Here is a 14377-nt window from a genome sequence, read left to right on the forward strand (position 1 = left end):
GGCCGACACCAAAATAGCAAGGGTCGACACCAGAGTGAAGCTCAAAATGTCTAAGTGTTCCAGAAGCAAGGGTCGACACCAAGAACAGCAAGGGTCGACACTAAATTTCAGAATGCAATCCAGCAGCAAGGGTCGACACCAAGAATGATAAGGATTGACACTAGGAACACCTGGAACTAAACTCAGACAGAGAAGAAGAGCAAAGGGTCGACACCAAAAACAGCAAGGGTTAACACTAAATTTTAAAATGCAATCCAGCAACAAGGGTCATAACCAAGAATGATAAAGGTCGACACCAGAAACACCTGGAACTAAACTCAGAGAAGAGAATAAGAGCAAAAGGTCGAAACCCAATTTGTAGGGGTCAACACCCGTAAAATCTGGATTTCAAAAATCCAACTGCCAAATCAGATCTAGATTGACACACCCCTTTTCTCAACCACTTTTTCAGATTTATGTGCAGAATATGTCATCTTTTCTGACCCCAGAGCAGATCTTCTGCCACCATATCTTCTTCCATGAAGTTGACTTATAAGAATGAGCATTAAATAAAAACTTGTGCATTTAATGAGCCTTCTCTTCCCAAGACATGCCTACAGTCTGCCTTCTCCATACTCTGAGCAAACATAGCTGGAAGATATCTTCCGTGATTCTTTCAAACGGCTAGAAGATTCAAATCTCCTCTCTCCGACAGCTAGAAGCCATTAATGCTATAAAGATGAAGCTCTCCTTGTTCAATCAATACACTTCTTCAATACAACAAACCTAGAGCATTCAAGAGTAATCAAGAGCTTTTAATATACTCCATTGTACTTCCATTCTTACATCTGAGTGTGTCTTAAATTACCTGTGAGCTTACACTTTCATATCCATCTTTTGAGAGAAAATATTTGTAAAAGAGGACAGTTGTACCTCTTTCTCATGCTCCTTATTTTCTGAGTGAAACACTTATAAAGTGAGGCATTTAGTTGGGAGGTCCTCAACAGATTGAAGTAAGTCCTTTGTAAAAATCCACAAAGCATTGATTCTTAGTGAAGAAATTCTCAAAGAGGTCTCTTGAGGAGTGGACGTAGGCCGGTGAACCGAACCACTATATATCTTTGTGTTAGGCTCTTCTTTCATTTCCTTTTATTTTTTGTGTACTTATTAATTGTCTACTGCATTTAATCACTTAGTCTTTGAAATCTATTTTCTTGCTAATTTTTTAATTACCTAATTCACCCCCCTCTTAGGTTGCTTTCCTGTATAACAATTGGTGTCAAAGCCAAGTCTCTAGTATTGTGACTTAACCGTCTTAGAGTGATCCATGGAAAACCCTAGCTCCTCTCTTCTTGAAGGTTAAGCCTCAAACCGACCACCCTTCTTCAATGGCACAAATTTCAACTATTGAAAAACTCGGATCATTATGCATATCCAATCTATCAACTATGAAGTTCAAAAAATCATATGTGATGGTCCTAAAGTCCCCACAAAACCATAGATGGCCTATTAGTTCCCAAACTTGAGAGTAAGTGGACTAGTGCTGATTATAAAGATATTCAATCCAATGTCGAAGCTGTTAATATGTTGTATTGTGCACTTGATGCTACTAAGTTCAACATAATATGCACTTGTACAATGGTGAAAGAAATTTGGGATAAACTTATTGTAACTCGTGAGGGAACCACTCAAGTCAAAGAGTCTAGAATGAGTTTGCTTGTTCATAACTATGAGCTCTTCAAGATGAAACTTGATGAGAACATATCCCAAATGTTCACTCGCTTTACAGATATTATAAACAGTCTTAAATCTCTGGGAAAGACCTATACTAATGCAGAAATTGTCAGAAAAGCCCTCCGTTCATTGCCAAAAAGCTAGGAGAACAAAGTTATTACAGTGATAGAAGCAAGAGACTTGTTGACATTAAGTCTTGATGAGTTAATGGGATCTCTCCTAACCCACAAGATCATTATGCAAGAAAGAAAAGAAGAAGAAGACAAGAATAAGAAGAAAGGGATAGCCTTCAAGTCTACCTCAAAATCTCAAGAGGAAGAAGAAGATGCTTCAGAGGAAGATAAAGAAATGGCTTTCATTACCAAAAGGTTCAAAAAAATTGTGAAGAAGAAACAAGGTGTAAGGAAGTTCTTCAGAAAAGACTTCAACAAATATTTTCAAAAAGGAGAAAGCCAAAAAAATCTGAAGTTACTTGCTACGAATGCAACAAGTCGGGACACTACAAATCGAAATGTCCAAAGCTCAAGAAACAATTCAAGAAGGACAAAAAGAAAGCCACGATCTCAGCATGGGGAAAAGACAGTGATGACAACGACTCAAAGACTAATATTTGCAAAAATGAATTTGCAAATCTATGCTTGATGGCACTTGAAGATAAAAATGAGGTAAATGATGGCTCTTTTACCTTTGATGAATTACAAATTGCTTTTGATGAATTACATGTTGAATTTAAAAAAATTAAGTATGAAAATGAAGTCTTGACTTCTAAGATCAATACTTTAGAAAATGAAAATGATCTCAAGTTTATCTCAAGAAAAGGAATCCTTGACTTCTAAGATCAATACTTTAGAAAATGAAGTCTTGACAATGGACAAGAAGAAAGAATTTTCAAATGAAAAAGAATCTTTCATTTTTGAAAAGAAAGTAGATGATTTGCAAAAAAAAAATGAAACTTTGGAAAAGGAGAAAATTGTTTTAAATGAAAATATAGAAGATTTAAAAAATATTCTTTCAAAATTTACTCAAGGTAGAGGTACCTTAGATAAAATTCTCAAAAGTCAAAATCAAACCTTTGGAAGAATGGGAATTAGATATAAACCTTTTTCAAAAGCAAAAAATTCTAAAAAGACTTTTGTTCATGCATCATCTAATCATTCTCATCTCACATGTCATTATTGTGGAAGAAAAGGCCACATCTCTCCTTCATGTCCTGCTAAGAGAAACTCATTTGTTAGAATGAAAAAGAAGTGGGTTCCCAAAAATACTTCAACTCCTAACTCTCATGGACCCAAGAAAGAATGGGTACCAAAAGGCCAACAAAAATATGATTTTTGCAGGTGTGCTTTAGGTCAAAATCCAGCAACAACCGATGGTACCTTGATAGTGCGTGCTCAAGGCACATGACCGGCGATAGAGCAACGTTCTCAACCCTTAAATCCAAAGAAGGAGGTCACATAACCTTCAGAGACAATTGTAAGGAAAAGATCATCGGCGAAAGTAATATTAATAAAACTTCTTCACCCATCATCAAAAATTTGTTGCTTGTTGAAGGATTGAAACATAACTTGCTTAGTATTAGTCAAATGTGTGATAAAGGCAATCATGTTACTTTTGAAAGATCCCATTGCACCATTAAAAATTCTGCTGATAACAAAGTGCTTTTTGTTATGAAAATGTGTATATATTTGATTTGCATAGTTTATCTCCTAATCATGATATTAAGTGCTTATCTGCTATAAATGAATCTAGCTGGCTATGCATAGAAGGCTAGGACATGATCATATGGACTTGCTTTCAAAACTTTCAAAACTTGACTTGGTTGTTGGTTTACCAAAAATCGATTTTGAAAAAGATAGACTTTGTGATGCTTGTCAACAAGGAAAACAAACAAGAGTTTCTTTCAAATCCAAAAATATTATTTCCACTTCTAGGCCTCTTCAATTGTTGCATATTGACTTGTTTGGACCTTCTAGAACTTTAAGTCTTGGAGGTAAATCTTATTGTCTTGTTTGTGTGGATGATTATACTAGATTCACTTGGGTGATTTTCTTGGCACACAAAAGTGATACTTTTTCTGCATTTTCAGCTCTTTGTAAACATATTCAAAATATACCTTGCTTGGTTATCATTTTTCAAAAACACTTTTCAGAAAATTCTACTTTCTTATTTTCTGTGTTTTTTTGTTTTTACTGATTTTTTAAAATATTTTAAGCAATTTTTTTAATTTTTAGACATACTTAACATAAATATACCTAAAAAGTAAAAAAAAAAATTTGAAAAAAACCTTTTAAAAATTCACTAAATACCAAAAACACAAAAAAAAAATGAGAATTCAGTACATTTTTTATATTTTTATGTATTTATTAATTTTTTAAAATATTTTTTCACAAATTTTTTACTTCTTGGATACATCTAAGTAAGGTGCATCTAAAAAAGTAAAAAAAAATGTTTAAAATTTTAAAAATATTCACTAAAAACAAAAAAACACAACAAAAAACTCAATTTTCAAAAAACTTAATCCAAAAAACTCAAACTAAACACACTGATTAGTCTTGCTATTTGTAGCATTAGAAGTGATCATGGTAGAAAATTTGATAATGATGAGTTTATTCTATTTTGTAATGAGCATGGCATTGATCATAATTTTTCTACTCCTCGAACTCCTCAACAAAATGGTGTGGTAGAAAGAAAAAATAGAGTTCTTGAGGAAATGGCTCGGACTATGCTTTGTGAAAATAATTTGCCAAGATATTTTTGGGCGAAAGCCATCAACACTGCTTGTTATGTTATTAATCGTGCCCTGATTAGACCCATACTTAAGAAAATGCCATATGAATTGTTGAAAGGAAGAAAACCCAACATTGGTCATTTTCGTGCATTTGGTTGTAAATGTTTTGTACTTAATAACAATAAAGAAAATCTTAAAAAATTTGATGCAAAATCCGATGAAGTCGTGTTTCTTGGCTATGCAAATGCTTGTAAAGCTTATCTTGTCTTTAATAAAAGAACTTTACTCATTGAAGAATCTACACATGTTGTTTTTGATGAATCCAACTCCTTTGCTTCCAATAAAATTGTTAGTGATTCAAATCCAAGAATTGAAGGCAATTACTTATCAAAAAATGATGAACTTCATTCTTCGGAACCAATGTTGAAGTCTCTATGTAAGATCTTCAAAAAGAGTTTGCTCATCTAGCAAAGGAAAACGATCTACCCAAAGAATGGAAGTATACTCATGGACATCCCAAAGATCTCATCATAGGAGATGCCACACAAGGTGTAAGAACTCGTTCTTCTATTCATAATGTTTGTGGCAATTTAGCTTTTGTTTCTCAAATTGAGCAAAAAACTTTTTCTGAGGCTGAACACGATGAAAACTAGATTTTTGCTATGCAAGAAAAGTTAAATCAGTTTAAAAGAAATGAAGTTTGGTTTTTAACTCCTCGTCCTAAGGATCATTCAGTCATTGGAAGAAAATGGCTTTTTCGAAACAAAATGGATGAATTCGGTTGTTATTCGAAGCAAAGCTAGACTTGTAGCCCAAGGTTATAACCAAGAAGGCGTCATTGATTTTGATGAAACTGTTGCACCCGTTGCATGTCTTGAAACCATTCGCATGCTGCTCGCATTTGCTTGTTTTAGAAATTTTAAACTTTACCAAATGGATGTGAAAAGTGCTTTTCTAAATGGGTATATTTCGGAGGAAGTGTATGTTGAACAACCTCCTGGTTTTGAAAATCACAAACACCCAAACCATGTTTATAAACTTTCAAAAGCTTTGTATGGTTTGAAACAAGCCCCTAGAGCTTGGTATGAATGCTTAAGAAATTTTCTTATTGAAAAAGGTTTTTCTCATGGGAAAATTGATACTACTCTTTTTATAAAAACCAAGAATGATGATATGCTTATTGTTCAAATTTATGTTGATGATATCATATTCGCAGCTACTAATGAATCCTTGTGTGAGGAATTTGACAAGGATATGCAGGGCAAATTTGAAATGAGTATGATAGGAGAGTTGACATACTTTCTCGGATTACAAATAAAACAAACCCAAGTGGAATCCATTTATCTCAAGCCAAATACGTCAAGGATCTCCTCAAAAGATTTGAAATGGACTTATCCGAACCCGCAACAACTCCCAGGAACACATCGATTAAAATCAACAAAGATGAGCAAGGTAAACTAGTAGACGAAAAGAAATACCGAGGTATGATTGGTTCCTTACTCTATCTAACAACTAGTAAACCTGACACCATGTTTAGTGTGTGTGTATGTGCACGTTTTCAATCGGCTCCAAAAGAATCACACGTCACTGCAGTAAAACGCATTTTTAGATATCTTGTTGGCACTCCACTTTTGGGTCTTTGGTAAAACAAATCTTTTTGACCTTTTTGATTACTCGGATGCCGACTTTGTGGGATATAGACTTAACCGAAAAAGCGCTAGTGGCACTTGTCATTTTCTTGGAAATTCACTCACATCATGGTTTCTTAAGAAACAAAATTCTGTGGCTTTATCTACAGCTGAAGCGGAAAATATTGCCGCCGCTAGTTGTTGTGTTCAAATGCTTTGGATGAAATAACAACTTCTTGATTTTGGACTTCACTATGATCACATTCCTATTAAATGCCATAACACCAGTGCCATTAATCTTTCAAAAAATCCCATACAACACTCACGCACTAAACAAATTGAAATAAGGCATCACTTTCTACGAGATCATGTACTTAAAGGAGACATTGAACTCGAATTTGTGCCTACAAGCCAACAATCGGCCGATATCTTTACCGATGAGGAACAATTCTACTTTATACAAACTGAGCTTGGCATGCTAAATATTCCTATGTGATGTTAAACTATGTGCTATTATGCTTCATTGTGTTATTTGCTGTGAAAAACACTAGTTTTTGTCTTTCAGGACCCCTAAGAGTCGACCCCCTGCTCTATAGGGTCGACACCCTATGAATAAGTTTTGTGCTTTCTATTGATAAGGGTTAACACCCATCTTCTCTGGTGTCAACACCAGTTGATTTCTAATACGTTTTAGGGTCGACGCCTCTCTTCGAAGGTATTGACACCTGATGTATTTGAGAACACTGCTTTTTAGTGTCGACCCCCTTCCCCTAAGGGTCGACACCTGTGTTTGGCCAAGGTTTTTCTGTGCGATCTTTTCAAATTTGAAGGGTTGACCCCTCTCTTCATGAGGGTCGACACCCTTTCAAGGGTGCAACCCTTCCATTCTCTCCAGCGACACCTCCCAAAACCTAGCCCTAGCTCATTTTCCTATTCCGATGATTCACATTTTGATCCTCTTTCATCTCTCTCGCGATCTCTATTCTTACTCTTCATGGATTCTCAAGCCCCTCCTCCTGCTCCAACACGTAAGCGACCACGAACCTACTCCACTTCCACCGTCGTCACTGCTTCTCCTCCCGTGCTTCAATTCAAGAACCTTGAGTGCAGATCTGCCTTCAATAAGGACTTCAATCTACGAAAGGTAATCTCTGGTCGCACAATAGACATCTCATTCTTTGAAAAACATTCTATTCTCGTAAAAACTTGGTTTGATAACCAGAAATGGTCATCTCTTTTGAAACTCAACTGTAACATCTACCCTAGTCTCATTAAAGAGTTTTTTGCAAATCTGTCCTTTGATGAGGATTCTTCTCCTCATACCCTAGACTGCTTTGTTAAGGGTGTTTCTTTCACTTTGACACCCTCTATCATTAACTCCATTCTGAAAACCTCCTATGATGGACACAAGGTCAATCCATCTGTAACTCTTAAACCACCCCAATACTCTCAACTCACTGGTCTCCATCTCCTCACAAACAACCCTGACCTAAATCACCATGTCACTGTCTCTGGGAAAGATCTTTCCCTAGAACTGAGACTGTTACATCACATCATCACCCACAACATTATCCCTCGGTCCAGTCGCTTTGATGCTGTGACCTATGGTCAAGCTTATCTCATTTGGGCCCTATCCACTGGCTTTCTCACTGATTTCGGTTTTTTGGTGATTCACTGTATTATCAATGCTCATAAGCAAAATAATCAAACTTTTCCCTATGGAATGATTTTCACAAAATTTTTCAAGCATTTCAAAATTGATCTTAAGGGGAAAGAAAAAGTCCCTAGAGACCCCTCTTGTTATGGGGCTGAAACTCTGAGAAATATGGGCTACTCTCTAATCAACCGCATCTAGACCAAGACCAGGAAAACTGGGTCTTCCCCTAGTCTCTCTACCCCTGGTTCTTTCCTTCTCAGTCCCTCTACCCATCTTTTCTCCACCCCTGGTCCTTTTACTCTACCATCTCCTTCTGACCTCTCCTCTCTCTCAAAAAAAATTGAGCATCTTGACTTCATGGTTTAGGGTCCCCTGTTCAATGGGATTGCTTCAATCAATTCTAGGCTTAACAATCTAAACCTAGATTCCCAACCTATCCCTGCCTCAGACATTCCATCATCCTCTCACTCTATCCCTGCTTCATCATCCTCTACTTTGGAACAAAAGGTGGATGAGTTCTTTGGTTCTACAACTTATCTCTCAACAAACTGAAATGCAAAATGACATTGATCGTATGAAGCTGCAACAAGCTCAAGTCATTGCCTCTGCTAAACAAAGTATAGAAAGTATGGTGATTGCAGTCTATGGGATCAAGAACTCCAACGAAAAATTCCATCAAATCTTCCAACAGCGCTGGGACGATTATTTGGGTGAACAAATCCGAAAGTTTATGCTATGGTTTGCCTAAGGTTGGCGCACAGCTGCACCACATTGGCCTCGCTCTCCTCTTTCGTTTCGCTGATGCTCCATCCCCACTTTTTGATAATGACAAAGGGGGAGAAGTTGTAGATGTTGTAGTTATTCTAACTGTAGTTGGTTGGTTGTTAACTATTAAGTACAATTAAGTCTTTGGATGTTAACTATTAAGAAACATAGATATATATGAATGCCTGGGTCAAAACACTTTTTGGGTACAAAATTTGGGAAACACAAGTTGAGAAATTGATGTATATGGATATTTTTGGGCACATAGATACTTTGTGCTAATCTCTTTAATGGTATGAAAACTTGAGGCTACTTAAGTGTTAATTGCAATTGGTTATGAATGCTTATGATGAGTTGTGATTTTTTTTTACACTTACTTGGAGCATTATGGAATTTGTTTTAAAGAGCTTGTGATTTCATTCAATGAAAATAAACTGAAGAATTTAGTTTTACTAATGAATGGTTTAGTGCATATTGACAGGGGGAGCTTACTCTATGTTGTATCAATTGAAAATCTCCTTGGCATACATATTCCTCATTATAATTTCAGTTATCTTTGTTACGGCCTCAAAGTCCTTTTTCTAGGGGGAGTTTTCAATCTCATTTTTTTCAAAACCTTGATTTACAAAACTCCTTCAAAAACACTTCTCAAGGTTTTCACTTTTAAACTCGTTCTGTGAAAACTTTTAATATATTTGTCATCATCAAAAAGGGGGAGATTGTTAGCCCCAAGGTTATTCAAATTTAAATTCTTATTGATTTTGATTATTGACAAATATTAAGAATTCATTTTATTATTCAAGTTTTCAAAATAACAGTATACAAATTGTGCTTCAATAGTTCTAAAAGATATATGATTCTAGAGTGTTTCTTTTCAATGGTTTTTAGCCCCTTAAAACATGAGAATAGCACTTGTTTCCAAAATTGTATTTATGCTTGAAACAGGTTCAAGGGTCGACACTAGAGTGAAGCTCAAAATGAATGTTCCAAAAGCAAGGGTCGACACTGAGAACAACAAGGGTCGACACTAAGTTTCATAATGCAATCCAACAACAAAGGTCAACACCAAGAATGATAAGGGTTGACACCAGGAACACCTGGAACTAAACTCAGAGAAGAGAAGAAGAGCAAAGGGTCGACACCAAAAACAGTAAGGGTCGACACTAAATTTCAGAATGCGATCCAACAACAAGGGTCGACACCAAGAATGATAAGGGTCAACACCAGAAATACCTGGAACTAAACTCAGAGAAGAGAAGAAGAGCAAAGGGTCGACACCCAATTTGCAGGGGTCGACACCCGTAAAATCTGGATTTCAAAAATCCAGCTACCAAATCAGATCTGGACTGACACGCCCCTTTTCTCAGCCACTTTTTCAGATTTATGTGCAGAATATGTCATTTTTTCTGACCCCAAAGTAGATCTTCTGCCACCATATCTTCTTCCATGAAGTTAACTTATGAGAATGAGCATTAAATAAAAGCTTGTGCGTTTAATGAACCTTTTCTTCCCAAGACCTACCTACAGTCTGCCTTCTCCATACTCTGAGCAAACACAGCTAGAAGATATCTTCCATGATTCTCTCAAATGGCTAGAAGATTCAAATCTCCTCTCTCCAACAACTAGAAGCCATTAATGCTATAAAGATGAAGCTCTCCTTGTTCAATCAATACACTTCTTCAATACAACAAACCTAGAGCATTCAAGAGTAATCAATACCTTTTAATATACTCCATTGTACTTCCATTTTTACATCTAAGTGAATCTTAAATTACCTGTGAGCTTACACTTTCATATCCATTTTTTGAGAGAGAATATTTGTAAAAGATGACAGTTGTACCTCTTTCTCATGCTCCTTATTTTCTAAGTGAAACACTTGTAAAGTAAGGCATTTAGTTGAGAGGTCCTCAACAGATTGAAGTTTAAATCCTTTGTAAAAATCCACAAGCAAGGTAAAGCATTGATTCTTAAGAAATTCTTAAGGAAGTCTCTTGAGGAGTGGACGTAGGCCGGTGAGCCGAACCACTATAAATCTTTATGTTCAGCTCTTCTTTCCTTTCCTTTTATTTTCTGTGTACTTATTAATTGTCTACTGCATTTAATCACTTAGTCTTTGAAATCTATTTTCTTGCCAATTTTTTAATTACCCAATTCACCCCTCCTCTTGGGTTGCTTTCCTGTATAACATATTTAATCAAGCATGAATAATTATCCCATAGTTTTTGTATCAATATTATGTTTGTTTTGATAACATTCTTGAAAGGTCCTTAGTGCTAGGGGACTTTTATGCAACTAGTACCTTTGTTTGAGATATCTCCTTTGCCACCGATGGGTGGACTTGTCTAATTGATTCTGGGTCGGTTATTCCTTTGTTTGGTCAATAAATGTTATCCTTTGTATTATGTAGATATTAGTAAACATCCCTTAAAGTTTTGAAAGCCTTTGATTGATGAACTTGGTTCATTCTTTGATTTTGTTACAAGCTATGATATGTATTGTTTTGATAAAATCTCAAATATCATTCATTCAAATATTTATTACTTATATCATTCATTGAGTTTTCAGCTCACCCATCTCCCTTGTATATATGTAGGTGATGATTAGGAAGGCGATGTCACCTAAGCTTTATTTGGAAGATTGTTTTGGTTTATGGCCCATAGCATCTTGAAGATTATGTTTCTTAGCTTTGTAGATCATTTGTCTTGTATGTTTAGGCTTGAGAAGCCTTTTGATCAAGATGTAATATTAAATTTATTTTATTTTGTATTCAAGTTGTAAAACTGTGTTAATATATATGTCGTTTCATTTAATCTATGTACAACTATTATGGACTAATTATATTTAAATTTATTGCTTCTGCACATGTATGCCCCATATGTATACTCTGTTTATATGAATCTTTGTAAGTTGGCATTCGATAATCTTGGATTACTGGCCATCATAGCATCATCCTATTAGGGGCGGAATGGGGTTGTGATAGATTGGTATCAGAGCACAAGTTTCTTATAATACATTTATTCACACACTCTTGGTCCTAAAGAGTATAAGATTTTCCTTAGAATGATATTAGGATTGCATCATATTGCTCGCTATTTGACAAGGTGTACATTATTTTGGCATGGTTATTTGCTACTTGCCTACTTGTCTTTTTGTTCATCTTGTTTTAAAGTCACATTTCGCATACCCTTAGCATCATGAGAAGAGGAAGACCTCCAATTAGACGACATCATTCTAAGGATAGGTTGGATAGAATAGAAAGGATGGTAGAAGGTTTGACTCGTGAGTTGAGGCAAGCAAGGGAACAGAATACTGGTACCACCTCTACTCAAGTCGAGTAGACAAACAGCCAAAATGTAGTTCCACCTCCACATCCACCTCCTCTAATACTGCAGGTGCCTCCATAGCCAGCTTTATATGGGGACAACACGTTAACTTTGATCAAAGAGTTTAAGAAAATGATTCCGCTGAGGTTTCAAAGGGGTATAGAGCCATTGAAGGAAGAAGCATGGGTTCTTGAAATTGAGAAGCTATTTGAAATATTTCCTAGTACTGACACCCAGAAGGTGTCATTGGCAGCATTCACACTAGATGACGATGCTCGTAGGTGGTGGATGATGATCCAAGAAGGTAATTTGGGTTTGACATGGGCTAGATTTTTGGAATTAGTTTATGACAAGCACTTTCACCTTAGTGTCCGAGATCGCGAGACCACATAATTCCAGACTCTGACACAGGGTAACAGAATAGTAGCTGAATATGATCGTATTTTCATCGAGTTGTCTAGGTATGCACCTTAAACTGTCAATACCGAATACAGAAAAGCTAGAAAGTTTGAGAGTGGGCTTTGTGGACCAACAGAAGATCAGATTAATATACTTAACATGTCGACTTACGCCGAGGTATTAGACAAAGCCATCCTGGTAGAAGCTAACTTGAACAGATATCAGAGTTCATGAGAGAATCAGAGAAAGAGGTAGAATTATGACAATCGTTGAGCACCGTTTGATGCCAAGAAGAAAGTGAATGTGGGCAGTCCAAGCAACTCAAGTCAGAAAAGTGGTACTAAGCCGACGTGTACAAGTTACGGAAAGCAACATTGGGGAGTTTGTCATCGGACATCTAGAGCATGCTTTGAATGCGGTGAGATGGGTTATCATGTTAAAGACGGTCCCAAGACAAAGGCTAAGGATGGTAAGAAAAATGAGAGCACCTCAAGTTCTTCACAGAAAAACAATGTCGGGAAAGGACAAATAAGGCAGGGTAGAGTCTTTGCATTAGTGCCATGGGACACTCAAAGTGCCAAGACAGTAATGTCAAGTATACTTTCTATTTGCACTCAGGATGCATATATATTGATTGATTCGAGTTCTAGACATTCATTTGTATCTGCTAAGTTTGCCGAGAAGTTTAATAGAGAACTAGAACCCCTTGGTTATTTATTATTTGTCGCTACTCCATCTGGAAGAACTATGATTGTTGCATCCATTTATAGAGCATGTGTTGTTATGATTGAGAATGTTGAATCATTAGTTGATTTGATGCCGTTGAACATAACTCATTTCGTTGTTATATTGGCAATGGATTGGTTAGTAGCAAATCATGCATCCATTAATTATGTTTCTAAAAGTGTCACTTTTAAACCCCTGCACCAAACTGAGATTACATTTCAGGGTAAAGGAGTAGTATCCCCACCTTACTTGATTTCACTCATGAAAGCTTATAAGTTGATCCAAAAAGGATGTCAAGGTTATTTGTGTAGTATACTAAGTAATCTGAATAGAAATGTTGAATTGCATGATATCCCAGTTGTTAATGAATTTCCCGATGTTTTTTCGAATGATTTGTGTCATGACCCGAACCCACTCCTATGGGTTAGGACCATAATTGGCCAGTAATCATGAGATTACCTACGGCTTCAGACAGATATCAAATCATATTTAATAATAGGGGGCCAATGGTGGAAGCAAAATCTCAAAGACTGTCCAATGAGCTTGTGCATATATGACTTGAAATAAAGACTTTTTCATCATTCATAATAATAACTCACACATTCATATGAAACAGTATTAAACGTGTCTAGGATCATTCATCACATACTCTGTCAAGTCAAACTTATATACATAAGCGGTCACACGTGACCAACAAAAGCAACCCAAGGACAAAACAAAAGTGTAAAAATAAAGCCTCTTCCGTGTGGCATCTCGGGTTGACCTCTCAAAACTTGGTTTTCTCACAGATCACTGGGGCTGGGGCTGGACATCCTACTACTCACCTACATACATATAAATAAAGAGTGAGCTAACGCCTAGTGGGTAATATCAGAGTAAAGGGGTTGATGAATGAGATTCATTAAATATATCATACTACTAATTTAAACACTTGAAATACTCTTCTCATTTGATGCCAGATTTAGAATTCATAATAAACCAAAACGACCCCAGGTCCAGTATATCATATCCAAATACAAAACGACCTTGGGTCCAACATTCCATATTCACATTTGTGCGCACGTTCGGATCCATGATCATGTTCACATTCGTATTCGTATTCAAAACGACCTTCGATTCATTTAACAAACATACCAAAGCGACCTTCAGTCCAATTCATATATAAGACGACCTTAGGTCTGTATTGTGAAACACTCAAAACGGCCTTAGGCCCATTTTGTGTCTTTGTCAATTACATCAAATGGCCTTAGACCCATTTCATGTTCATACATCAATCACTTTACAGATTCTATTACGAATCAAACAGATAGAATACTCGTTCATAATACAAATTCATAAGTTCAGAAACTTACCACCTAGGTAACATTTAGAAAATAATACATACACAAAATATCTTTACTAAGATATTCCTCACAGTGTTCCGATGCTTGATTCGTCC

At 36.2% G+C, this 14377-nt stretch overlaps 1 protein-coding gene across 1 annotated transcript; it reads left to right on the plus strand.

Moving 5' to 3' along the window:
* The first annotated feature begins 4537 nt into the window (after positions 1-4537).
* LOC145812931 (uncharacterized) lies at positions 4538-5094 on the plus strand. The gene is made up of 2 exons (XM_082908187.1): positions 4538-4817; positions 4910-5094. Exons 1-2 carry the CDS (start codon positions 4538-4540, stop codon positions 5092-5094), a joined length of 465 nt encoding a protein of 154 aa, XP_082764313.1.
* The last annotated feature ends 9283 nt before the right edge of the window (positions 5095-14377 follow it).

Source organism: Camellia sinensis, chromosome 1 (assembly GCF_055761805.1).
Source record: "Camellia sinensis isolate YWXY chromosome 1, ASM5576180v1, whole genome shotgun sequence".
NCBI classification, from domain to species: Eukaryota; Viridiplantae; Streptophyta; class Magnoliopsida; order Ericales; family Theaceae; genus Camellia; species Camellia sinensis.

Bases quoted from the DNA above. Each gene is read 5' to 3' on its own strand.
- LOC145812931 (XM_082908187.1), top strand. From the start codon at position 4,538: ATGCCATATGAATTGTTGAAAGGAAGAAAACCCAACATTGGTCATTTT. The intron at 4,818-4,909 runs GCAATTACTTAT...TTGCTCATCTAG, and splicing joins TTCAAATCCAAGAATTGAAG to CAAAGGAAAACGATCTACCC.